Source organism: Pundamilia nyererei, unplaced genomic scaffold (genome assembly GCF_000239375.1).
Source record: "Pundamilia nyererei isolate P.nyererei 1_Seehausen unplaced genomic scaffold, PunNye1.0 scaffold00214, whole genome shotgun sequence".
NCBI classification, from domain to species: Eukaryota; Metazoa; Chordata; class Actinopteri; order Cichliformes; family Cichlidae; genus Pundamilia; species Pundamilia nyererei.
Window position 1 is genome coordinate 495,679 of NW_005187615.1, and position 27,371 is coordinate 523,049.

General features: G+C 40.4%; 1 protein-coding gene across 12 annotated transcripts in view; it reads left to right on the top strand.

Annotated features, from left to right (window-relative positions):
• Nucleotides 1–24,572, top strand: part of robo2 (roundabout, axon guidance receptor, homolog 2 (Drosophila)) — a 258,827-nt gene extending 234,255 nt beyond the window's left edge. For 7 of the 12 annotated variants that reach the window (XM_005748122.2, XM_005748121.2, XM_013914657.1 and 4 more), the window contains 11 exons: nucleotides 3,559–3,686; nucleotides 4,464–4,736; nucleotides 5,721–5,846; nucleotides 10,663–10,822; nucleotides 13,045–13,308; nucleotides 14,215–14,432; nucleotides 18,377–18,559; nucleotides 19,043–19,201; nucleotides 19,315–19,581; nucleotides 20,991–21,182; nucleotides 21,617–24,572. In XM_005748122.2, the coding sequence (XP_005748179.1) occupies nucleotides 3,559–3,686; nucleotides 4,464–4,736; nucleotides 5,721–5,846; nucleotides 10,663–10,822; nucleotides 13,045–13,308; nucleotides 14,215–14,432; nucleotides 18,377–18,559; nucleotides 19,043–19,201; nucleotides 19,315–19,581; nucleotides 20,991–21,182; nucleotides 21,617–21,618 (1,972 nt within the window). In that variant the 3' untranslated portion in view covers nucleotides 21,619–24,572. The remainder of the gene's footprint in view (nucleotides 1–3,558; nucleotides 3,687–4,463; nucleotides 4,737–5,720; nucleotides 5,847–10,662; nucleotides 10,823–13,044; nucleotides 13,309–14,214; nucleotides 14,433–18,376; nucleotides 18,560–19,042; nucleotides 19,202–19,314; nucleotides 19,582–20,990; nucleotides 21,183–21,616) is intronic. The other 5 variants (XM_005748128.2, XM_013914659.1, XM_013914658.1 and 2 more) reach the window with 3 other exon arrangements.
• Nucleotides 24,573–27,371: the final 2,799 nt, after the last annotated feature.

A 27,371-nucleotide genomic window follows, 5' to 3' on the forward strand; every position in this document is an offset into this window, starting at 1 on the left:
CCATGCAAACACGCATAGAAATATACATTTCAACCACATCTCCATTCATGCATCGGTAGATGAACTCATAAATCTCCTCAGCGGAATTAACAGAAACAATTTAAGCATAGAGTGCTTTTATTTTGTCATTTATCTTCCGCTGCTGGCTATAGGCAACCCCGAAGCCCTCTGGAGTGATAAATTTGCCTGTCACCTTGCGTGGGCGGCTGGGATCTGAGCACATGTAATAATGTAAAAATAATTACCCAGGGGAGAGGTGTGTGGAGGTACCCCTTATGCACCCCCATACAGCCTGCTCCATTTCACTCTGTGTTAGAGGGGCTATGGTGACTAGGGCACATCTCAATGACACCAGTTACAGAGCCTTTGTAGGTATTCAAGAGTCTCCCTGGAGAATCCCAGGCTTCTGTCTATCTACTGCTTATCACACCTGACTAGGTAGAATCTCCAGATCTCAAACACTCAGTGAGAGTCTGCAACTAAATTTGACCCTGAGTGTATCTGGGCGTTTGGGAACGTGTCTGCTCTGCAGTCTATTTGCAACAATTTTTTTTTTTATATTTATGCTCTTTTTTTCTCCAAATTTTCCCATTTTCTGTGCATACAACTGGATGCTACTGTGGACAATTTTGTTTGTATTGTTCTGTCAGCTGCCAGCAATCTCTTAATGAATTAGCCACGCCACTTGCCATGCCGTTTCTCATCTACTTTCTGCTGAAGTGTTTTTCCTTCAATTTTCCACATAAGTGGTTCTGATTCTCACTCCAGCGAATGGGATTTGAAATGTCTGTATTTTTGCTGCTTTATATTTGTCATATTTTTAGTCAGAAGCAGTGACTTCCATAATTTTCACAACACTGGGATGCAATCTGGAGCCCTAGCACAAGCCTCTGATCCATTAGTCACTCTATTGTCATCAAATCCCAGATGTTGCTACTTCCCCATCTGCCCTGAGAGTGAAAATGTGGAACAGAATATCTTGGGGAAAAAGTGTTCATGTGTTGCCTGAGATGTTTATTGCATTAATTAGACAATAGCAAATTAAACCACGTCTGTTTCTAGTTTCTCATTGGCTCCTGCCAAATTGCTCTGACTGAACAATTACACTTAATCGATCACAAAATAAATGATTCATGGAAGATGAATAGGCTGCAGATTGGTAGACCTGGACCATTTGACTTTGGCTGCTCAGCTGAAATTGATAAAAGCTGATAAGGGTTCATTTCTTATCCCCCTGCCAATAAGGAGATGGTAATTAGAAGGTAGTAATAACTTCCTATCTCGGCGCTGATCAATATTTTAGCACAGCAGATTTACTCAGATCGGCAGGGAGCATGGGATGAGCACCGCAGTGAACAGGTTTCACTGATACTGTTGCTATGGAGATTCCTTTACATCCCAGAATACTAAATGACAACATGTTCTTTCAGACTTAATCTAGAAAGTAATCTGTGTTTCCCCTTGTGCTAAGTGTTAGCTAATGTCTAGACTTTTAATCCAAGTTCTATTCACTTGTCTGTGGGACCATAAACGCTTGATTTATGAAGTTGCTTTGGAATTAATCTCTCTCACTTGGCTTATTTATGGGAAGCTCCGTGTCAGGCATCTTAGGCAGTATTTATGGTTTCCTTCCTCCTCATCACAAGTAACTGAAATATCTAACAAGAAGAAGAAATGCTCCAAATCAAATTTCTTCTGCCAAGGTTGCTATCCATTCTAGGATAGGCATGGATTAAGAGTTAGGTGTCAACTTTTCATTAAACGTATGACCCTGTGTCTGTCCTCCAGCCCTTCTCCATTACCCCACCATTGGAATACACACATGCACACACAAACACATATAGCGAGTCTGTGGCAGAAATCAGTCTTATTCTAATTATCCTTAGAAGAAATGCTGCTTTGTGATGAATACAAGGACGATGCAGCCATTTCCTCTGTCAGCTCCTTGTCTTTCAAATGGTCTTCCTCAAGTGGGCTGGGGGAGGACATGCTGGAGCACAAGCCTATAGCTGCATGCATTTCTGTGCTATTGCTGGAGTCAACAAAATGAACAATGTCTCTTCTTTTTCAGCTGTTTGTAGTTTTGCCCCAAAACAGGTGAAAAATAAGGTTAGAGAAAGAGAGTGTGGCGAGAGAAAATAATGGCAATGGAGTAACAAGACAGCCAGAAACAGAGGTAGAAGGACGAGATGGCTTGGAAGATGTATTACCCTATAAAAGTGCATGTGTCTGATGCACAGCCATCAATTTGAATGACTTGTCTCCCCCGAGGGCCTGTTTTGGCATTCAGGAACCACAACGAGGGCTCTTAGCTTGCCAGGGCTGCAGTTCATTTGGACTCCCCCCACTGTGGAATCGGTGTCTCCTCATTAGAACTTGTGGCTTAGGAGAGAGTGACTGCAGCAATGCCATTACCTGCCCTTGTCCTCAGGGCCTGACTCCCTGAGAGCCAACACATCACCCCTCTGGAGCTAAGGCAAAAAAAAATCCCATCAGGCAGCTTGACTGGTAACTACTGTGTTATACAGCTTCTCAGAGTGCACACATATCTGCAGTCTGCTGCTAACTGAGGGGTCTGCAGTATACGCTAAATATACCGGCTGAGGATCATTTGTCTAACGAGGTACACTAGTGATTACGCAGTTAGAAATTTTGTTTTGCATTTTAATCAGCTTCACAAGTGGCAAGTGGTGTGGCAGTGAATTGAAAACAAAGGCATTTAACGGCATCTTTCATTCTCATTTTACTCCATCTGTGTTCCTCATGGTAACGAGCCTTAGACGTGATTGTACAGTAAAGTGGCCCTAATGGCCTCCCAGCAGTCACCCATGACAGGTTAAAGTCGTGATGACTGCTTTTATAGCTCTTACACCTCAAGAGGGACACAACACCTGTTAAATGGACCTGCCCTCTCCCTTAGACAGACATCCCACAAGCCGGTTCCAGGACCGAGGTCTCACTCCCTATCAAATAAGATTTAGACTGTCTGGACGTCACCACAAGGGGTTGATGGGAAAACACAGCAGAAGGGGCAAGATATTAATGAATTAGGAAATATATACATGTGGGTGTCAGCATGTACTGCTGCACTTTTATGCAAAGCGCAAATGCATGCATTAGTCTGCCCACGGTGTGCTTTTGCATTAATAACTCGGAAAATGTGACAAAAGCTCAGCAGGAACAGAAATTAAAGGGCCTGGAGGAATTCCAACTTTGCGGGAGAAGAAATGTATCTATATAGCGTTTCCCCCCCATACTGAAGACTTGTTTCATCAGCTTCAGAGGTTTATGGAAAACTTATCTCCCACAAACACACATGCGTGTGGACAGTAACATTTGTTTTAATTTTTTTGATGTCTTCACAACTTCTTGCTGTTGATTGCTGTCATATTTTCTGTATGTGTGTGTTCCAGTAACATAATAAAGAATTAAACAGGGTATAATGTGTAATTGGGGATAATCTTGTATGAAAAAAACCAAAACAAAACAAACCTTTTGTAGTAATATAGTTTTATGGCCTGTATCTAATCTGTTCTTTGATCCTTTGTTTCCGCTTAGCCGCCCAGGCTTGCTAAATGCCAGTGATCCAGGCTACCCCTGGTTAGCAGACTCTTGGCCAGCAACCAGCCTGCCTGTCAACAGCAGCTCCGGGGGACCAAATGACCTGAGTAACTTTGGTCGAGGAGGTGAGCGCCCCGGTGCTTTCCCACTTGCTTTGAGAAAAAAGACCATGAGAGATGAAAGATGACTGCTCTGCCTCCCTCTGTGACGCACATATATGCATTCAGGATGTATACATGCATGTACATTACATTTGTGTCTGGATATATATTTATCACACCAGAGGACAGCTACAGCATTAACAGCAGGGGCTTCACTGTCACCACGCTGAGTGATGGCATATAGTCCAGCCTGGTGTCAAAGCCCATACCTCAGAGCAAGCGAATGAGAGAGGAGAGACGGGCAGAGGAGCAGGGGGTGGATGGCTGTTTGAAAGGATGGTGTTGAGCAGCCAGTCGTGAAGGACAGGCACAGCTTGACTGGCGCAGATGCGGACACTTCCGCCATGGCTTTACATCATCTCCCCTTCACTGGGCATGCAAACCATGCACTACGGAGAGAGAAGCTGCCTGCTCTCCTCCTAGCTCTCCCTCTTTGACTCTGTTAGTACACACACATGCAGAGCAGCAACATTATGCCTAATGTGTAGGAACACATAGGGAACCTAGTGAGATATCCAGAAGATATGTGGAAGGAGAACAGGAATGTCATAATGCTACAGTAGAATTTATTTTCAACAAATATATTTGTTAAAATGTGCAACTGATGGCAAGATATACCATAGATATTGCAACATTTTCGCTTTTTTTCCATTTTCTTTTGTCAGTAATGCAGAGCTACAGGTGAGGTGGGCATTTTTTAAAAGGAAGCCTTTCATGTAATCTCTCCATACTCTTACCCAGATCTCCCCACTGGACAAGGGGATAAGACGGGCACCATGCTCTCGGACGGAGCCATCTACAGCAGTATAGACTTTACCACAAAAACCAACTACAACAGCCCTGGCCAAACATCCCAGGCCACTCCCTATGCTACCACTCAGATTCTCCACTCCAGCAGCATCCATGAGCTGGCTGTGGACCTGCCTGAGGCCCAGTGGAAGGCCTCGTTGCAGGCCAAGCAGGAGATGGCCAACCTGGGCTACTCCCTGCCCGACAAAAACTCCTGCAACAACAGTAAGTTGCAAAAGTAAATGCAGTCTGTAGGGATTTGTGTGTATGTGGGAGGCTCACCAAGGTTTTTTTTGTTTGTTTGTTTGTGTTGGTTTTTTTTTTTTATAGAGTATGATAATATGTCAGCCAGAGCTATTGTTCCAGTGACATTAAACTGAAAGCCAGATTACAAGCCACAGGTTTACAGTTGTAACAAGACAGCCTGTTGGTATTGAAACTTTTCCCTCAAAAGTCGTGGAGGTCTTTGTTGCGCCACTGTGGTGGGAAGAGGTTGTCTTAAAAAGAGCGGTTTCTACCTCAGCAGACATCATCTTGGTTTTTCTCCAAGGCTGAATAAACATCTCACAAAGGAATACTGCACTTAAGCGATCCATCTATTTACCCGCTGAGTTTTCTTGACGGTACCACAGCTTCTTCAGTTTCAAAGTAATTGGCAATCCATTTTAGCTTGACTAATATTTAAGAAAATAATCCAAATTAATTGGATTTGATGCAGGATTTTTCAAGGCCGAATGGAGTTTGATAGTTTAAACGTAATGAGAGTTCTTTGGCCTTATTCTAATACGTATTTATGATCTGGTGATTTTCCAACAGTCTAAAATAGATTAATTATAGTTTTTACACATTGCAGTGACTCTTTCAAAATGTTTTGTAATTCTCCCTAAAATTATTTCAAGAAGTATGCTCAAACATGATTATGTGTGATTATACCTCTCTGAAGCAGGACAAATAGTGAAAAAAAATCTCTACCACTGAGTCATTCATCAGTATTGTGAAAGCTTAGCTTGGTGTTTATCAAATCAACAACAAATCAGATTGGTCTGTTGCATACGAATCAAATAGTGTTAAATAATTCAGCTTTTTGAACATATGAGTCCTGATTTTATCCTGCTTGCTTGATGCTCTAACTGCATGTTTGCATGTGCTTGTGCTAACTGCCAATCACCTGATGCCACTGTGATTTTTGCCCTTTAACCCCCACTGTAGCCCTCCTATTCATTCCTGACTACCGATTGGCCGAAGGATTGTCTAATAGAATACCACACAACCAATCACAAGATTTCAGCACCACCAGCTCTCACAACAGCTCAGAGCGAAGCGGCAGTCTCTCAGGTTGGTTTACGCAGCAGAGAATTAAGCAGACTGGGACACGCTGCTCCCCAGCCAACTTTATGATCGACTGATGTCTTAATTGCTTTATTTATTTGTTATTTGCATGTACAAACTTTATATCCAAAACATTCTTAATAACACAATTCCCTCACCATCACCAGTGATACTTGGCTCACACAGCTCTCCCTGCTTCTAATTGATCACATATGAATGGTATGGTGTTATTTTTGTTATGTGGGGTTCTGAGCGCAACTACTGCTGAATGTAAAGATGGATGTGAGTTGAAAAGTCTTTCAAAGCATAATGAAATAGGAAACTTAAGTCAAAAGAAAGAACAGCAATATAATCAACTGACAAATTACGGCTGCAATTGCTAAGGCTGGGTTCATGCCATTACTGCTGGTCTTTGGGAAGGCTTTGTCTCTCACTGTGTGAGTGAGCAGACGGGAGTAGGGGCAAAGGGAGTCTTTCAGACAGAGTGGACTATATACACACACAGACACCATTAGAGATGCTTGGCTGGGTAAAGTGGCAAAAATACCTCCCTTTTTCCCTCTTCCTCTAATGGTGGCCAACTACACTAAAACCCATGTTCAGAGAATTACAATGTCATTTATAGGACACCAGGGCATCCCTCTGACTGTCTCCCTTCCACTCTCCTCTTTTATCTAGTTTCAAGCCACTGCTTTAACTGGTCTCTAATTCAATGCTGAGGCACACTGTGGGTTGAAGAGAAGGATGTGAAATGGTCATGCCTTACAGGCAAATTCCTCCTATAGAACCACAGGTGACTTATGTCCCTGTTTGGGCTTGCCACATACTAGTATAATTTCATAAGATGAAAAGAAGTAATTAAACGCATAAATTTCTGCTTACACTAAACAAACAGATTGTGCAAATATGCTTTAAAGCAACATTTTGCAATCATTTCGGGAAATATATCTAGATGTAGATGAGAAGATTGATGCAAAGTAATAAAATCCACACAGCAATTAGTCACTCATTAAACCACAACCTGTTGTTCTTTTTCAGTTTTTCAACCTATTAAAGAAACGGAAAATATTGTGTCAAATAATTAACTTTCCATATGCTAATAGACAGATTTTCTCATATATTCAGAGCTTTCTTTACTCTAGGCAAGCTATTGTCTCCTGGCATATGTTTACAGTTACGGTAGACAGATTTAGATAATCTGTTTACCTAATCTCAGCAAATATTTGCATATTAATGCGCAGAGTCTGTGGGCAAGGGGCAAGAAGCTTTCTGGTTTCCACTTGAAGTCTGTTTGTATTCTGTGACCAATATGTCCTCATTTGAGAAGGAAGTACAAAAAAGAAAAAGAGTGCATTCCCCAAAACATAATTTTAAACCATCAGCTCCTATGTAAACTGTGTTTTTTCTTTATCAGCTTTTTAATGGTATCTAAATTAGTAAACGATGGCCAGCAGTTTGAACAGGAAGACTTGGCTAAGATATCCACTGGCTAGACCAGAAGTCCTGAAAGAGCAGAGGTTAAGTCTGAAGACAATAGCAGACAGATATCCAAATCATTTCTACTTCTATCCGATGACTTGAAAGTAAATACAAATAATTAAAACATTAAGAATTAAGTCAAAAAGATGGCAGAGGTGTAACTATATGTGGATTATTTAAAACAAAAATGTTTTAAGAATTCTCCTCATTAAGAATCTTTCAGTTATTTTTAAATAGATGTCTCTTTTTTAATATTGTCTAGTATATACGCAATATAATGTGCAGTGAAATAATCATGCTTACTGATATTAATGATGCTTTAAAAGTGAATTGATCAATAACAGATATTCTGTGAGGTGAAACTTAATGATATTTTGAACCAGCACATGCTAAGCTTTGATTCAGACTTCAACCAAAGTAAACTCAACATATGAGGGGAGGGGGGCTGCTGGAGTTTCTGTGCTTTGCTCTCTCTCTAAGGACATGGAAGGAATAATGAATGTCAGGTCTGAAGGAGGAGAGAGCGGGATAAAAAGAAACCGAAATAGAGCAGCTTTCATGACAGCATGGATCTCCACTGGGACATGAAGCTGCTCATTAAAACCTTTCTTAGTGTAGGGGAGAGGAGGTAACTGGTGTTTTCTGTAGTAGTTAGAGACCCCAAAGACACCTTGTTCTCTTCCTACACTCTCACCCATCCTGTGAAGCTGCAAAGTCTGTGATTATGTGAAGTTCATGGTTGTGCGTTACCTGTTGTGCTCCTGAACTCTCTGTTGTTGCATCTCCATTCACTATGTAACATGTTGCCTTATTTCTTTTTAACCTAAACTAAATATGATGATACAAGACTTTCAGTTATATATTTTCCCCACTCATGAGTTGTATTTGGCTGTATAGTCTTTCTCAAGTCTCTCTGTGGCTTTTCCCCTCAGCACTAAGGCACCCAATGAAAACAAAGCAAGCTCAAGGCTATGCAGCCCTACAGTTATAGAATGGGAGTGCCCAAACCCTGGGTATAAATACCCAAAGCTCCATCTATATTTAGAATCACTTCCCCTTTGAAGGGAGGCCCAGTTTTGTCAGAGGAGATGAGTGCGCTGTGTAATTCTTGTATAGCTCCTAGCCACAGCTTCTCTCTATATTTTTCATATTTGGGTTGAGCTGTTGCAATTCCAGCACCAGACCATCCTTCCCTGGAAGAGGCTCATTTACAATATTGATGGCTGGTCTTGTGTAGAGGGACTAAGGATGACTGAACAATCACGTCAGCTCACCATTTATTGGTAAAAGTCAAGCGTTGCCCAGAGGTACGATTAGGAAACCCAATTACTTTCAGACTATACTTACACTGTGCTGCCACCTGCCTTGGGCTTACAGTTGTTTCTTTTATTACTTCCATTCTTTATTAATCATATTCTGACACTTCTTCCATATTCTCATTTTTAATTTTTTCTCTCTAGTGCCAGTATTATTACTTGTTTTGGGTTTTTTTTTTTTTTAACCATGCTCACCTTTCATTAAAGTGTTTTTGTCATTCTTGCAGGTAAGTCTTAATAGCAGAAAAATCTATACTTTTTGGATTAAAAACAAACTGCCCACTGTTTCTGATTTTCCTGCTGTCTGGTATTCATAAAAAGAGATGGTCAAGATGTACTCTATTGCTTCTGTAAATGTCTTTTGATGACAGATATTTTTTTACCATGTCTGAGCCAAGTTACTTCATTACATTACGTTAGCGTGCGTGATGTTACATTGCATAAAATGCCATACTGGCAGCTTTTTGGGACAGTGGAAAAAGTGATTACAGACCTTTGGCAGCAAAGGCTAACCAACAGATGACAAAAACAAATGCGTTTAGCAGAGATTCCCAAAAATAGCTTTCAGTATTGGTGGTGATGTCAGGCTGAGGTTATTTTATGGATTGCAAGGTGTTTACTTGTAGGAAGAGCCTGACATAATCCACAGAAGATTCCAGTCCCCTCGCCCATGCACAATCTGACATTCAAATACTAATATTAATTCCCACATATTGGTTGTGTGCTACAGGGTTGTAAAACTCAGACATATGCATGGTGAACCTTCAGATGAAAAGACATTAAAATGTTCTTTTCTCAGAATAATACAAAGTAATACTAACCACCAATAATGTTATAAAAAACATATTTACTGTGACTATTAAGTATATTTTTATTTTCATTTATTTAAAAACAGTGTCCACTTTTACTGTAGCACTGAAAGTCAAAATACAGTACAGAACATCATGAAGCATAATTTCATTTCATGGATCTTAAGATGTTTTGGCCATGAAGCAAATTTAATATGCATGATGGGGTAAATGTGCAGAAGACCTTTAACCACAGTATAATGCAGTTTAGTATCTGCTATAATCTCAATATCATACACGTGAAATTATCATGTTTCTTAAAAGGTGTCTGCAAAACCTGAAAAAGTAGGATTCATGGCAGAGCTGTTGAATTGCCCCTTATGAAGTGGTAGATATAAGATACATTACATATATATAAATAAAAAATTATTATAGAAACTAGATTAAAAAAAATATTCAAATAGCCATAAAAAAAAACAGGAAATCTTTTTTCCAGGATATATTTTTGGTGGATTTGTTTTTAAGATTTGAAGTCAAATATCTTTTAAAGAAAAAAAATAAACAAATAAAGGTTTCTTCCAAAGTACACCAAATCATATAAAACTTGGTATTGAACTGGCTGGCAGATTTATAAAGATGGATGGGACCAGGTAGAATCTGGTGTTGGAGGGATATGAGTGGAAATAGATGGGGTTAGCGGCTCTCCGGTGTAATAAAAGAAATGAAAGTAGTAATAGACTCTCAGTGAATTCCATTAGGGACACATCGACACTACACAAGCCATTCATTATGATGATGCTGTGAAGTGAGATATTTCATTGTGGAACCCAATGCCCGGTGTGAAAGGGGACGCTGAGGGATGGGTGGAGCACAAAGGTCTGCCTCAGCCTCGTTTACTGCAGTTCTCTTCTGTTTCTATGGAGATTTGAGGCTTTTCAGCCAATCAATCAATGAAAGCATGCTTTTCATCAGGCAACCTTGAGGTTTTCTATGGAAGCGCTGATAGGCAGGAGCGCATTGAAATCTTGTGTTTGAAAATGTGTACGACTTTGCAAGGCTGTGTTGAAACAGTCCAAATGGATTTGTAAACCAAGTAGTGTGTTTAGAATAATTTGAGTTTATTTATAATAGACATTTGTCAGATGGCAAATGCTCTCCCAGTTGTTTATTCGTTTTTAATTGGTTATTGTATACAGTGTCGTTTTCATACAGTTTCATACTGTGTCTCATCTTTTCTAGGTGGAAAGGGAGGAAAGAAGAAGAAAACAAAGGCTGGCTCTAAACCTACTAAAGCCAATGGGTCCAATTGGGCCAACGTTCCCCTGCCCCCTCCTCCTGTTCACCCTCTCCCTGGTACTGAGATGGACCATTATCCCAATGATCACCACGACGGGGGAGGGTATGTCTGCTAATATAAAAAAATACACACAAATGATTCCATCTTGAATGGATAATGAAAAACCATTTAAATGCATAGAAACAACATACACACTTTACAGCTCAGTTTTCAGTAGAAAATGAAGCGCATCACAAGTTTTATTTTAACCAAACGATCAGATACAAAATCTTTCAAACTGCTCTCCTTTTTTGTATTTGTCATTATTTTTCATTAACTTTTACAGCCCATTTGACCCAATTATGTTGTTTTCTGGATCACCTCCCATTTCACACTGGGCCTCCTGTTTTTTGGAGCAACCAAATGTAATACGTCATTCTATTTTAGTCTACTAATCCTGCCTATACCCAGACAATTAAGACATTACAACTTTTAAATTATTTTTTGAAAGTCAGCTCAAATACAAGTCATGCTGTCAAGAATTTGTTTAAAAATATTGTGTCCACTGTCATTGAAAATCTGTTGTAGCCAAGTTAAGGCTTTTAGGAAAAATTTAGGAGGCTAAGAAGCCATACACAGAAGCTTTGTAACTGGCAATTCTGATATTGAAGAGAAGAAGCATGAGCTCATGTGGAAGCGCAAGAGGGAGAAAAATAAACCTGTTCCAAGTAATATTTTGTGTGTTTTGTGGGCAGCTAGCTACACACAAAATAAAAATGGCAGTACAAAAGAAATGATCACAGAAAGCAAAACGATATAGATGATGTCCAACAACTTCTTGTATAAGCAACACACTAAATCTGGTTGCATTCTGCATTAATGTCATCTGACTGTACCTCACTGAGTTTATTGACTTAGTACTGCAAATCTGACGAGAAGCAAAGAATCAATGCGTGTATAGTCTCTACAGGCAGCACACGTGCTCTTTTGCACAGGGCTCTTACACAAAAACCCACATACAGATGGGTGCCAATCAAACTATCTGCTGACCCGTTATTCTGTCTATAAAATAAATGAAAATAAAACATGTCTGTCTTTGTGAGTTTGTAGACATACGGGTAGCTTTGGCTTAATCTCGCTGATGAATTCCATAGTGGGGAAAAAAACCCTCCTAATAGTCCTGTTTTGTAAAGATAGATTTATGTTATCCACACACACTGAGGCTGAAGTTGATATAAAAAGCTGGATTCTTATAAATGATTAATGCCGTACCAGACATCTGATATTTTTTGTTTAATTTTCATTTAATGTAATGGTGCAGTGGTTTGCACTGTTGCCTCACAGCCTTTCTTTGTAGAGTTTGCCTGTTGCCTTGTTTTTGCGTTAGTTTCCTCTTGAATCAAGCTTCCAGCCACGGTCCAAAGAGATAGTTGTTAGGTTAATTGGGGATTCTACATTAGCTGTGGGGGTGAATGTGATAGTTTACCTGGTAAACATGGATGGAAATGGATTTTGTGTGGTAAATGCAGTAAATCAACACTGTACTTTAAGTGTGAACTAACAGTAACTTGTGTAAGTGATTGTGAGAGTGTCTCTCTTTGGTCCAGTTGGCACCATGTCCTCTTACTCCCATTTCCAATCTGGGAGAGTCATCTGCTTTAATAGGCTATCTGGCAAATGAAGAGTCTCATGCACTGTAAATCTGAGGCTGCTCTTAATGGCAGCAGATTAAAACAGTTATGTCCTATGGAGTGTGCCCTGACAAATTTCTATAATGAACACCTTCTTTATGGCTAGTATTATTTCAGCATGTATAAGCACAGCTATGAGGAATTGAAGCTTGACACCAACTGTAATTCTAATCAGGACTGTTGTATAACAAATTGCTGTCCAATGAAAGTTGGAGAAGGTCACAAAACTGTGTTAGCACAAATCAGTTTCTTTTGACATATTTTTTTATGCTATCTACTTTTCTCAATCGTCTTTTACTTGCAGACACTGACAATATCACACATCTACAGTAATGCCATTACTATGTCTGTCCATACTTTCCAGTTTGATTTCTATAAAACATGCATAGCTTTAAAATCAGCAAGCTGTGCTAAATTAAATTAGTAGATTATCATTTTCGGTTGTGGTGATTAAACCTCCAAGCTCCTTATTTTTTAAGTCCATCAAATGCTTCTGGTATTTTCAGATAAACTCGTTGGTTGATAATTGGGAAAATACTAAATAGTAAAAATAAGTCGATATTAATCAGTAACAAAAATAACAGCTTATAGCTCTTGCTCAGGCTATATGTAACCTTAACTACATTTGTGTGGTAAACATGCATTTTCCCTCAGGTATGAGAGCGATGGTTGGGGACCGCCCATGCCTGTGCAGACATATCTCCACCAGGGCATGGAGGATGAGCTGGAGGAAGAGGAAGAAAGGGTTCCCACCCCGCCTATCCGGGGGGTCGCCTCATCCCCCGCTGCTGTGTCCTTTGGACAGCAGTCCACAGCCACCCTGACCCCCTCTCCCCGAGATGAGATGCAGCCCATGCTCCAGGCCCATTTGGATGAGCTGACCAGAGCGTACCAACTGGACATGGCAAAACAAACATGGTAAACACAGCAGCATTAAAAAGCATTGTAAATATTTAAATTAGATACTGCAGTCCTATCAATCTATTTATCTAGACAGATATACTGTTGTAGTCGTACATGCATTGTTTTTATTTCACAGTGCTTACTGTACATTGTGTTCCTGTTTATTGCTTCCAGGATTTATTCTGTTCCTGCAGTATTCCTCATGTCAACTGTGTGTGCAGCAGAGATAAACCCATTAATCATTCCATTTTAATGGGCCCATGCTACCACTTAGGCGACTACTGTATTTTGCTCACTCTAAGAGACACAATTTCGTACCCATGGTTGTTTACTCCCCCTACACTTGTACGGTGCATTCCATTGTTGTGCTCATGCAAGTCAGATGAAGACCATGCTTCATTCTGTCAGCAACGCGCAGAGAATGAGAGACTGGCATTCATTCATAATAGTGAAGTGGGTGGTTGTGGGAGAGCTGGGAAGCCTTGTCAGGAAGGAGATGTCATGTTACCCGGTAATGACTCTGTTGGTTAGAGAGCATCTCTGACAACACCAGAGGGCCAGTAATTACAACCAATTCCCACTGCAAACCGCGTCAAAGACTTTGCACTCCTCTAACAAACGTGACTGTCAGCAGAGCAGGCTGCCACTGAGGTGACAGCCATGTGTCGACAGGCCTGGAGAGCATCCCTTTATACCATCCACAGCAGCAATTAGTAGGTCATTGTGTTAGCATACAAGCTGCACTGTGGAATTAGTGAAATTGTCCATATTTATTCAGCGGCCCACATAATACAGGTCTCTGTAATTAGCTCTACATTTCCACATGCAACCACATGTTATACGTTCGATAGTCATCACCGCTCCACATTCCCCAATATCAGATTATATGGAGTATTTATTTATTTTAATTTTTTTTACCAGGCACATGCAGGGAGGCTCTCTTCCTCCCCAGGCTCCAGCTCCTCCAGTGGGCTACGTGTCGAGCACAATGGTTTCCGACCTGGAGACTGACCTGCCTGATGAGGAGGAGGAGGAGGAGGAAGATGAGGAGGAGGATGAAGGCTATGGAGCCAGGCATCCCCGCGGAATTGAGCACACACCAGGGTCTAGCATGGACAACCTGGACAGCTCTTTAACAGGTAAGGCTGTTGGATTTGTATCTGGAGCCGGCGGGGCTTTAACCTAATGTTGTTAACCGCAGTATAATTTATTTTAATGCATAAGTAAATGGGATTTGTTTCTTTTTATTCAAATGTCCATAAGCAGGTAAAATGCATTCAACTCCCATCGTTGTTACATCTTGTTTAACGGCAAATGGATTGTTGTTCATAACACGTTCTTCATGACTTTGGTGTGTTAATTTTTGGCCCTCAATCAAGTTTTTTAAGCACCTTTGGCAGGCTCTGGGGAATTACAATTATCATTTTCAAAAAAGAAAACAGATAAGAAAGTCCATGAATTTTAAACAGGATAGTGAGAGGGAAATTAAGAGGAGGGAGAGGGTAGGGGAGAGTGACTGTGATTTAACTTGCACACAGCTCCAGAGCCAGAGCCAACCGTATCTTCCCGAGGAGATTTGAAATAAATTTCACGTGCGGCATATTCCATTCCAGACTAGAGGCACCATTTCCATTTTTACAACTCACTGAAAACTTTTACAGCCGTCTGTTGAGGGGACATATGAAGGGCATGACATTGCAGTGGAGGAGCTGGGTTCTGGATTGCTGCTATCATACTGACCAGGCCTGACTATCCATCTGCAATGTAAAGGGGTAAAAGTGCAAAAATGGACTTTTATGATAAAAGTGACATATGGGGAATAGGTTTGGTAGAAAATTCTAGTTTAGTGTTGACCTGTGATACTGTGTATCCATCAGGTTATGTGTGTAAACGCTGAAAAATAAAGGCTATATTGAGACATTTATGGGTGGTAAGAATAAGGAAGAGAGCAAAAAATCGAAGGAGCTGGGCTATCTGAGAGAGAAAGCTCAAAAATAAGAAGACAAACAGTGCTGTATATTGGCCTACCCTGTCAGTAGAAACATTAAAGAGTGGTTTTCCAGGGGATGATGGAACAGTGGTTTTGGTAGCACTGACACATGCTGCTGCTGATGTATTTAGAGGAATATAAAGCGGCAACGGGGCCCTAATCTGCTGCATCTCTCCTCCACTGTATTACTCTGAAGACAGCACTATTTCTTTTTATCTCTCTCCAAGTCTGCCTCTCACCCCATCGTTTGACAACACAGACACGGCCCCAGCTCCGGGGTGAGCAGGAGGAAGAGAGGGAAAAGGGGAGACGCTGCTGAGATTTATTGTAGCCACCGTTTTAAGGCTACACAAACAGGGGAGGGGCAGGAGTGAGATTGCTGTCAAGCGTCGCTTGATGGATTTGTCATTGTTTTAATAATATGGAAATAGGTCTGTTTTCATAATGTTACACCAAAGGCCAGTAAATCTAACTTTTCAGTGATGTTCCAGAAAAAAAAAGAAGAAAAGAACCTGCACTCTCCTCAGGGGCATTTTTCACCAGCGGACTGTCTGCACAGGTTTTCCAATGCGTTATTCCATGCTCTGAGTTAAGGCAACTTATTTTTAGCTGATAAATGTAACTCCTCCTGTTGTGGTGGTATTGCAGAGCGATTGCTTGCACGAGCTACAGAGTTGAGGTGAACACGTAGGTATTACTTGGCTCTATATAGGTCATGCACAGCTAAGATGTGGTGGCAGTGAAGCTGTTATGCGTACAATGACTTGAAAGCTTGGCTGTTCTGGGCGATTACTCACCCATAAAGTCTTGCCAGGTTTGCGAGGTGTGGGGTCAGATCTCCTGGTGGCAGGTAGACGCCTGCTCATCAGGGGGAATGATTTTCCTACTTAACGACATGCAGATTAGGGTTCCCGTCAGTGTAAATCAGTTTTAGTGGCAGGAGGGAGGCAGCCTGGGTTTTACTGCCCTCCATCCGCCTAGCGTTTACTGGTCTTGCTCTATCAGTGCATGGAACATGGAGGGTGTCGGCCAGCGTTTTTTCGAGAAGACAGTTTGGCCCATTGCTCTTGTTCAAGATGTGATAAAATGGCAGATATGTAGAGCAAACCTTGGTCTGGAGCCAAAAAAAAGTTATATTTCTAGGGCAAAAAGAAAACTAGATTGAATTTTTATCAAATTATGTTAGAATGATCACAGTTTGATTGGATTGCTGTTTCTGAGAATAGAAGTGCTCCAGAGGTTCTGCAGTAGAAAGTGGCAGTTAGAGCAACTGAAAAGTCATTCTGTGATGTGATTTGCTGAGGCAGTGTTCCTTCGCTGAGCCGAAAGGACTTGGAAGCTTCAGTGCTTTGGCTGGCACTGCCTATACTTCATTATCTGCTCTATTCTTTGTGGGAGGATTGGACCCAGTGGAATTGCTGTCTTTCTTTCTTAGTGGAAAAACTCTTAGAAAAGAATTTCAAAGAAAATGGCCAGGAAAGATGGAGGGCTCAAACTAGTTGCCTTCAATTTCAGTTTGCTCTGTGAAAATGGGATGTGTAAGGGGGTACTCTACCTTATGCAAGCCTATATTTTATAGAAGTTTCCATTAATCTGAGAGAATTTCCCTGCAATAGGAGTGAAAAGATGTTGCAATCTCTTCTGTTGAAAGTGCAATTCCATAAAGTCACAACCAGTGACTAAGTTACAGTCTCTTTGAGACATCTGGTTACAGACAAAGAGACTCACAGATGGGGAAGTTGGAGAAGCCTTTGAAGGGGATTTCCCAGTGTGTCTGGTAAAATAAACCACAGTGATATTAACAAGTTTTATGTCCAATTGTTAATGTGCTCTATTGTGTTGCAAAGGGAAGTGCCATCTGAGAGAGCACACTCATGTGTTAGTTGTGTTCATTTGAATCACAGCCTGCAATATGCAGCAGTCCTGGGCCAAGAATCTGCTACCCTTTGTATTATCCTGACCTTTTAATGAATCCTGCTGCTAACTTTTGTCCCCACCGTTCTCTAAACAACCTTTAGCCTCACATCTCCCCAATTCTGTGTTACACCAGTTTGTCCAATCACATCGCTCTGTGTGAGGGAAGGATAGTGTGTGTGAGCTGAGTGCTTGGGTTTATGCCACTTTAGCAAAGACTGCCAAACCAGTCCCACTGAAAGCTGTCACATTAGCCGACTGTTCTCTGTGTTTTTGCTTGCCAAAATGGCATATTTTTATTGGCAGAGTGATGCTTTTATATTTAAAGTGCTGGCCTAGCTTTTTATGCGAAGGAAGAAAAATGAAGGCATAAAGAAATATAGTAGCATATAAGCCAAAAGCCTGACAATATATACACATTTTATTTATTTGTGCCCCTTTGATCCTGTAAAAATACTCGCTTGTGTTGTTGTAGCTTATTGAGCAGTATATTGATTAATGCTCATAGAATTTTAAATCATTAAAGTGCTGTGCACATAGAAGTTAAAACCTGTAGTTTTTTTAAAACTACTGCACATTTTTAGACAGCGATGGTTGTGCATTTTTAAACGGGACTAAAAAAAAACTGTGCGCATACCTCCAGGTGTTTGATTCAATACGATGTTTTGTGAGATGTCACCTGAGGCAGTCGTGTAGCTAACTCTGCTCTGCACAGGTGCGCTCATTGTTCTTTATCAAAAGACGTGCAAAATAAGTTGATGACAGTCCTGCTGTTCCACTGTGTATATTCTGGTGTGTGTAAATGTGCACTTTTGTGTGTGTGTATGCAATGTGTGTGTTTATAATAGATGAAAGAGGGCATGCCAGAACAGAATGACTATACAAAGCGCTCACCTGCAAGAACAGAAATGCCCCACAGCAAATTTAATTCATTTAAGTGTACAATATTCATATTGCTTCTTTTTTTTAAGACCACTCAATAAGTTTATTCATCTAAATGTCTAATCAAAGCACAGATGTTCAGAATGTGAGCTCATATATCCATAGAGGCTATAGCTGTTGAATCTGTATGAGCTTGGGATTTCAGCGTGAGTGTTTCAGATAAATAACTATCCATTTACACACATACTCACATAAACACACACAAACATCTATGCTGAAACCTATGGTGTTCTACAGGGTCCATGGTGAATGGGTGGGGCTCGGCCTCAGAAGATGACCGTAATTTCTCCAGCCATAGGTCCAGTCTGGGCAGTTCATCTGATGGCTCGATTTTTACCCACTGCAGTTTTGCCCAGGCCCTGGTGGCTGCTGCAGACAAGGCAGGCTATCGCCTTGAGGGCACTAGCCTCAGCAAGAGAGGTTGGTGTGTGGGACCAGATATCCATTGCTGGGCTGGACCGTCTGCCACTGACAAATTATCTTTTCATCTCTGTTCTAATTGTTCCTCCTGTCATCCATTGGCTGATGTTTTCCCCATAATGCTGCCTTGTTATTTTCTTTTCTGTTGCTTTTGGATGCTGTGCCCAGGTTGTGCATGGTACCTGCTCTATATGGCTACATTGCGGGTATCTCCTGATCCTTAAATGTGACTTAGCTCTGATCTGCCTCTGCTTTCTTTGGTGCATTGTGTAATATCTGGGTGATATGCTATGCTTAAAACCTTTTAAGGACTTCAACCAAATGCTCTCCCTTCTAATGAAAACATTTACCTTTTTCCCCTATTAGGCTTGCTGGATCTTGATTGATAACTTTTCCTTTTCCTGATGACTGTTTTGACTTCACTGTTGGCTCCGTAATATCTTTACTAACCATCTGGCCTGTGGTCCTTTATCCCTCCTGCAGGTAAAGGCTTGTCCCATAGGCCTCGGCCCAGCAGTCCATTTTCAACAGATGGCAGCACAGTCGGCACACACAGCTTGGGCCACCAGAGGGCCACTAGGCCAACTCGCAAACCCAGAAGTCAGGGCACAACACCCCATCGGAGAGATGCTGGTGCAGACGGTGAGGGAGGAAGCAACCAAAAACACATTTTGAAAATTAAAAAAAAGGGGTTATGGTAATATATACATAACTCATGTATTCAGTTGATTTAGTGTGGTTTTCTCTTGGCACAGACCTACCTCCTCCACCTGAGCCTCCTCCCTGTCAGGGGCAGGGCCGTATCCAGGGGGGCCGCAGTATAAACAGCATGGCGCCCCCAACAGATAGGAAGGCTTCTTCCTTAGAACGCCCGCCTATTTCAGGATCCCTGTGTGGGCCAGAAGACATGAAGAGCTCTATTGACAGACAGACGCGCACTTCTTTGGAACATCATCGCCAGGTTCAAGACAGGCTGGGCTCTGCAGACCGAGCTGATGATGGCCGCAGGGGCCACAAAACAGGTGCAGATGAAAATATTTAGCCATAAAACGGGAACTGGCATTAATGCATTAAGGCTAACACAGAGATAAAATTTCACTTTAAAGCATAGTATGCAACAATGTGTGCGCTAATGGGTTACAACAATTGCAAAAGCATTAGGCTGAAAGTCAGGTGAGGCTTTCCATGTGGTTGTTAGGACTTAAAGTTTTTTTTATGAATTAATGTAATAACCAATTGGAAATGTTTGTCTTGCTGCTGTTGTTCAGGAAAGCACATTACATTTTGCTCACATAAACAATTCATCCTTTTTATTTGTTAAAAAATGCACTTTGCAACCTAAAACAAAATCTATAAAATAATTATACTCACATAAAACCATTCATTAGCAAGAAAAATAACATTATTTTCAAAGCAAGTGAAGTCAAAAGGGAAGTGGAATATTTCTTGTTAATGACTGAACTATTTATTTTAATACAAAGATAATTCCTTTCATTATGGCCAGAAAACAACAATAACACAGGAGTTTAGCTGCTGCTGTGCCTTTGCGGTTGGGGATTTTTCTCTAAGTGATTGTGTTGAAGTTAGTCATGCTGCTTTGAGACTGGGCTCCCATGAACAGATTGCACTGTCTGCCACTTGCTCTGGTTTCCAGAATGCCCCCCCTCAGCCCTCCCTCAGCCACCGTAATGCCCCTGTAACTGTTGCCAGTACCAGCCTGCTCCACTCCAAGTAAGGCAGGAGGCCCCAGCAACTGAAATGCACTCTAATCGCTTTAGCTTTCTCTTCTCACACAAACAGCAGCTCTCTACACTCCATCTGTGTGTGTGTTCATTAATCTTATGTGTGCACACGCCTGTTTGTTTGTGACCGTTAGAGCTCTTCATGCTGCGCTCCTTGGACTCTTTGTGCCAGGAGTTTCTCAGACAGTTAATCTGAGGCTGTGAGACAAAGACAGGTGTCACAATCAGCATTTTTACGAAAAACACTGTAGGTGAATTCCCTCATGTTTCAGTGCACTGACTGATATGCAGTAGGCTCCAGTGAGGTCAGGGAAGGCTATATTACAGTCATTAGCAGAGCAGTGGGGAGCAGTTTGATGAGATTTCACGCAATGATGGAGACTACTGAGGGTCAATGTTATGTTGCCCTGCAGCAGGAGGTGCCACAGCAGCCAGTAGTCCCCCTGTTATTGTATTTACCCTCATCGTAAGGGTGGTGGCTGCAAGGCCATGTGCGAAGCTGAGAGTCCTCTCCGTGGCACGCCCTGGCATTGCTCGTTGGCACGGCCACTCTGCAGATGTCAAGAGTGTGGGGTGGTGGTTGCAAAGTGTTCTTTGTCTCCATGCATCAGATGCAAGATGTGTAACACTGCAATAATAAAAGTTCAAACTTAAAGTATGCCTCTCGGTTCCTATGTGTGTGTTTTTAGAAGAGGGGTGTTTGCCATATAGTAAACCATCGTTCCCTTCCCCTGGTGGCCACAGTTCTGGCACAGGCTCCTCCAAGGGCTCAACAGGGCCACGCAAGACTGAGGGTCCACGACAACCACAGCAGTGGACCGCCACAGAGCATGCTGAATTTCTGGGGACCAACGGACAAGGACAGTACTCAGGAGAGTTATGTGAGTAATTTAGTACTTTGATGTTTGACAGCAGTGTTTTATGGTATATGGCACGGCACATATACTGCAGTAAAAAAGGGCAAGTTTTGTAGTGCAGCAATGCTTACCATAAAATTACTATAACTGCATCTTGCCAAACAACAGTTTATCCACCCTACTTGTGCACACTTCCTGTGTTAAGTGTGTCTGGCTGTTTCAGTATATATTTTCTGCAAAAGCTTGTCAGTGTTTGTGTAAGTCGATGGATTCAACTTAGATTTTATTATACTGGCAGTTATTGTTTTAACTTGGGAAAGAGTCAGTCCAGCTGTTTCCTTTGAATTCCTGGCAAAAATGCCTCCCAACATGTTTATTAGGTTCTTTACTTAAAGCAAACAATTTTTTTCTCTTTTTTTCCCCAATCCTAATGTTTTCTTTTATTCCTCTTCTCACAGAGTGATCTGCCTGCAGTTTAAACTGGAGAGAACCTGTTCTCTCTTTGGAAGAGTGACACCCTCTTTGCCGGGGTAGTGAACTTTGTCCTTACCTGTGTGTTCTCAGAGGGAAGCAGTGCAGCAATGAGAACTACGGAGAAAAACAGTGTCACAGAACTGTAAATGCGATGTATAGACACAGACATACTGTACATCTTACTATGTTTTTTGTCCTCAAGAAAATATTTTCCACCTCCTACCTTACTCCAATTTTCTTTTTGTTAGAAAAAGGCAAGTTAAAAAAGAAAAAAATCAAAACATCTATAAGAGAACAAATTTTCTGGTAACTGCCCTTGAGGAAAAGGGGATTTTGTTTCCTGTAAATATATTCTTTAACTTGTTGTTGCATTGCTATGCAAGCCTGATTCTGTTTGAGCTTTTTATTTCCATATACAGGAACAGTTGGGTTTTATCTGGTTATTTGTATTATATGTGAAATGAGTGGCTGTTGTGCCATAAAATAATTGTTTTATAATCCATTGTTTGTTGATAGCTACCATTAATTATTATCATTATTATTGTTATTATTAATTATTGTTTTTGCACTGCAATTTTTGGTGATAAGCACAAAAAAACATAGCTCCTGCTGACATGAAGAACCGGAAGAATATGTGAAGAGGAGTTTCTGTACTGTAAAGTAGAGAGAAGAAAAATATATGCTAATGTACAGAGAGATATTAAAGAGTAATGCTTTGCTCACAGACAGCAACAAATAAGGCGCCCATTTCCACAGTTGAGACAAATTGGGTGGCAGACACACAAGGTTCCTGAGGGTCTGAAGGACAGATACGAGGCCAAAAGAAGTACAGAAAGGATTCTGTATTGCTGTAGTTGGTTATTTAACCCCTAAAACAATAGAAATATCTAGTTTTCGATGTTTGGGGGCAACTCCAAGCATTGGCTCCATTCTAGTACAAGGGTTTCCGAGCATTTCAAATTCTTTTTCTTTTTTTCATTTCTATTAGGTTTTACTACCTAAATAATTCAGTAAAACAGCACACTTAGAATAAAACGGTTAAAAGGGAGGAGTCGCTGAAATCTATCCGCATGCTGCAGTCCGGTCGGAGCACTTACAAAGGCAGATTTGTGATTCTTCTATGGCCTTAATAGGTAGGAAACACAAACAAAGGAGCATTTATTGTTATTAGTGGTAATGTTACTCCTAAATCATGAGTGGAACAACAGCAATTGTTTACATCTTTTGTGTTTTTGTTTGTTTGTTTCATTTTATTGTCTTTTGGTTACTAATATTTTTTTAATTGTTTGATTTTTACAGCACTTACTCTTTGGTGTTTGTGATGTTGTCACTGGGTACAGTATGATCCAGGAAAACAACACACCGACCTGCTGGGTTCAGCTGGGTGCTGTTCATTAATGAAATCTACAGAAGCGGCGGTTGGCCTCCAGTATGCTAAGATCAGCACAGTCTTGTGTCAGTGATGTTAAGGGATAAAAATGAGTGCGTATGTTTTACAACGTAGCTGTGAGTGGAGCGAAAATGGAGAAAGGCCTTGTATATTAACTAGTAGGTCTCACTGCCTCCATGTGTGCAACCCGAGTGTGGAGCAGAACACTTTCTGTCTGCCCGACTGCCACAACACACACACACACTTATGTTTTGCCGCTTTCAACTTCTCAGCCTCTGATTCTCAATTGTTGTCTTTTTCAATGACTTTTTTTTCTTTTTTGGTTGTCCTTTTTTTAATGAGAAGCTTGTTTCTTTGTATGCCTTTTATGGACTCCAAAACGCTGCTTAAAACAATGTTTTCAATATTAATGTTCAGGATTTTTGTGGTTTAATGACTGTTTGTTTTGTCTTTTTTTGTACTGCTAATGTTGATAAGGGGGGGGTGGGAAACTAAAGGCCATCAGATGCTGTTGTACTGTTGTCGTCATGCCATGTCATTTTGTTTTTTTTACCATCCACCCAGTGGCCAGTGTTCTGGAAATGAGGTGCAAAGAGTATCTCAGGTTATTTTACATTCTGGTGGTGTTTATGTATGTGTATATATGTGTATATATCCATACGCATCTCCACTTGATTATGCCATTCCATTTCCATTGACAGTTTATCCCTCTCATGTCTGATTCTGTCGTCCCCTCTTTTCTTTTCTGCTGTGGACTTTGAGTATAATGTGCTGGTTCATCCACCTTAAGATGTCAGTAAAAGAACATACCAAATTAAGATTGTCTAATGCGTTTTAGTGTCTCTTTAATACTCATTGTTTTCTTTTAAATCACAGTGTCGTTTTGTATTTATTAAAATGATAATAAAAGTATATTGTGAAATATGCATAAAGATTTGTGAGATATAAAATGTGTTTTTTTTTTTGTTCCTTGTAAAGTTTGGTGTCAGAGCCGAGCAGCGAGGCCATAATGAGATGAAAGGCACACTGTGCTCACAGCATGGTGAAGTGCCGGGTCAGTAGTCGTCACTCTTCGTCTTGCATGTTCACTGCACTGCTCTTCTCATGTCAAAACTGAAGAAACTTACAATCCTTTCAACACAAGGAGTAAAAATGCTCACAATTTGCTTGTCAGGAGGACAAAGGATAAAAGTGCTTTTCCTCTCCTTTGTTCATTTTCTCAATATTGTTGGTTCTTTGTAGCCTATCTGTGTGTTGCCTTTTTTGCTATAAAAGAGGATTAAAAATGACAAAAAGAGAAAGGTGTTGGGTGAAGTCTTTCTGTACAGTAAAGGGTGAGGTCGACACCCTGATCCAATGCGATTTCTACAGTACGGTACATTCTCCTTTTTTCCCCCTGTAAACCACCTTCTGTATTCACTTGCATGTCCAAGAAGAGAGTGGATCAAGAAAATAAACTTTTACAGCTTCATTCCCACGTCCTGTAAGATACATCCATGTTCTTTTATTTCCTTGTACCTGGATCAATATCAAATAAAATATTTTTGAAAAATGGAAAATGGCTTTGTCTGTGATAGAAAGACTATAGCGCGGGAGGTCAGATTCGACACAGTATGACAGACAAAATACATACAGTACATACAAAAATACAGTCAAACAAGATTATTTTCAAGGTTAAATATTCAGTTTTTCTTGGATACTTGCACTGCAGCTGCAACATTAAAAATGCAAGTTTGCCTTTTTTCTACAAAACATGGCCCTGCTAATATCTTAATAGTGTTTGACTCAGCAACAGCACAAGTGTAGTTTATTTTGTGCTGTGTGTGTATGCAGTAGAGATGTTTAGCTCACTGTGTGTTTAAAAGGGTTCCTGACTCAGCTGTGCGTTTTATGTCAAACCAATCCCTGCCTTGATCCTTCCAGAAGAGCAGCTTCAAACACAAACCCAAATCTCCTAAATCACTGAGACAGGCAGCTTGCTTTCAAGCTCTCTTGCACAGAGCTCAAACTAAAATCTGTGAAAATTCTCCAAAAAACTTGTGAAAGAAGTGGTGTAGAACGGGGTGCATAAAATTAGGAACAGCCTCTGTATCGGCATTAACATTCAGGTATAAACAAGCAGGCTGCATGGTGGTACACTGTCAACTAAAGCAAGAAAGTCCAGGGGCTGAATCAGCCAGCCAGAGCCTGGGGCCTTTCTGTGTTGAGTTTGCATGTTTGCATGTCAGGTAATTGGTGATGTTAATCTGGACATAGGTGTGAATGGCTGTTTCTATGTGATAGCCCTGTGGTGGACTGGCAGCTTGCCCAAGGTGTATTCCACCTCTCAAACTATCACAAATGAGATAAGCTCCTACCGTACTGGGATCCTAAATCACATAAGTGGTTAAGAAAATGGATAAAAATTCATTACATTGCTACCTAAATGTATTAAAAAGCCCAACAAATAATTCTATTCTTACTTTTTTATGAAGGAGTAGTTCACATACCGGCACAGGCAGTACAAACTACCTGCTCTGGTCTCAAATAAGCAATATTTTGGGTATAACAGTGGTTGTTCTGGATTTTCATGAAGGTGCCCATGGAATGAATCATAACCACAAAAAATGAGCTATTTAGACCATTTGAGCCCTTAAAAATGTTCCACATAGATGTGATGTGTTCAGAATGTGTTACCAGCTCCACAGCCTTGGCTTTTAGCCTTGGCTAGCCCCTGACTGGCTGAATCTCAAACAGAAGTGGTTGGCACTTCTATGATCACAACCAGAATGCTATATGTTTGACATGATCATGCTAAGTGTATTAGCAGTCAGTGACCTCACGGACATCCAAGAACAGAAAAAAAAAAACCCAGTCTGAAACCTGAACATACAAATATTTATTGCCAGATGCAAATATAACCCACGTGAGGCGGGACCAGACTGTAAGTTTGTAAGTGCAGTAGTCATACTGTATTAATCCTGGTACATATTGTGGTGTGTTGGGAGCGGCTAGTTATCTCCCATCATGCCTTGGGAATACGTGTTGCTGTTTAAGATGTTTATTGTTACGTGACTCTTAACTGTTCTCTTAACTGTTCTTTTAAATGCTGCAGTATAAATTCACCGACAGTTAGTGTTGATGGAAAGAATGTTGTACCATGAGTGAAGTCACCAAGAAAAAGTTCCCACACAGTTATTCCTGACAAAAATATTTGTGAATATCCTCTTTAAATATTTAGAAAATCTCTATAAAAAACTCACAAACAATGAGCTCACATTTTAATCATTATAGTCCATCACTTACTTCCTAAATGATACCAAATATATGTTATATGTGAGCTTAATAATCAAAAAAGATTATATCTGTATTGATAAATTACATAATGAGGAATAATTCTTTTTGAATTACGTATTAAGCACTTGCTGCATAGAGTTTATAATAAGTCCTGACATTTCTGTCACATCATGATCTGGTCTACTGAGTTTTCTGCATTGACTATGAAGATCCATATAGCTCCTCCAGAGATTGATGAAGCACCCCAAGCATTTTCATCAATACATGTTCAGTAGATAAACTACTATATAAAGTTATGGGGAAAAAAGTAACGTTTTTTTGGGAGGAAATTTAAAGAAAGACCTTGGTGAACTCACAAATTAGAGTTCACTTTGTTCAATCTGCATGGTTATTCCAAACACACAGCTGTGATCTTTTTATTAAATCATGTACTGTGAACTTGTTCTGTGTTATTTTTCTACACCTCAGTTGCACCATTGCGCAGATGTAGATTTCACCATTTAGGCACCAATAACTATGGAATTGTATATAAAATTGTGCTTCCGTTTTTATGCTAACTTTTTACTTATGTTACTCATGTATAAAAAGAACCTGAAAGCATTTTTTTCCATCTTTTTACCAAATTCGCTGTCAGCAGTTTAGCGGCCTAGTGATCGCTGCCTAAAACTGATTTCCAATGTTTCCGTGTATTTTTTATGTGTCTTCTTTACGTATCTTTACGTATGTTGGTAAATAGACTTCGGTGAAAAGGGTTTACAAAGGGGTTATATATAAAAAAATTAAATTACCTGGTTTTCAAGTATCTTTATAACTCTGTTTTATTGTACTTACCATAACCAATCTGGTCCTTTTTGTTCATTTAGTATATGTTTACAGAACTATTGTTATATTTATTGCAATTTCTGCTGTCCAGATTACTCTTAAAAAAGACATTTTTAATGTCAACGACATTTTTTTAACTGGATAAATAAAGGATAAATAAAAGTCACTGCCAAAAACTGATTGGCTTCTACCTTGTTACAGGAATGTTGTTTGCAGCTCAAGCTGAGTCGATGTCATTCATGAGGGATACA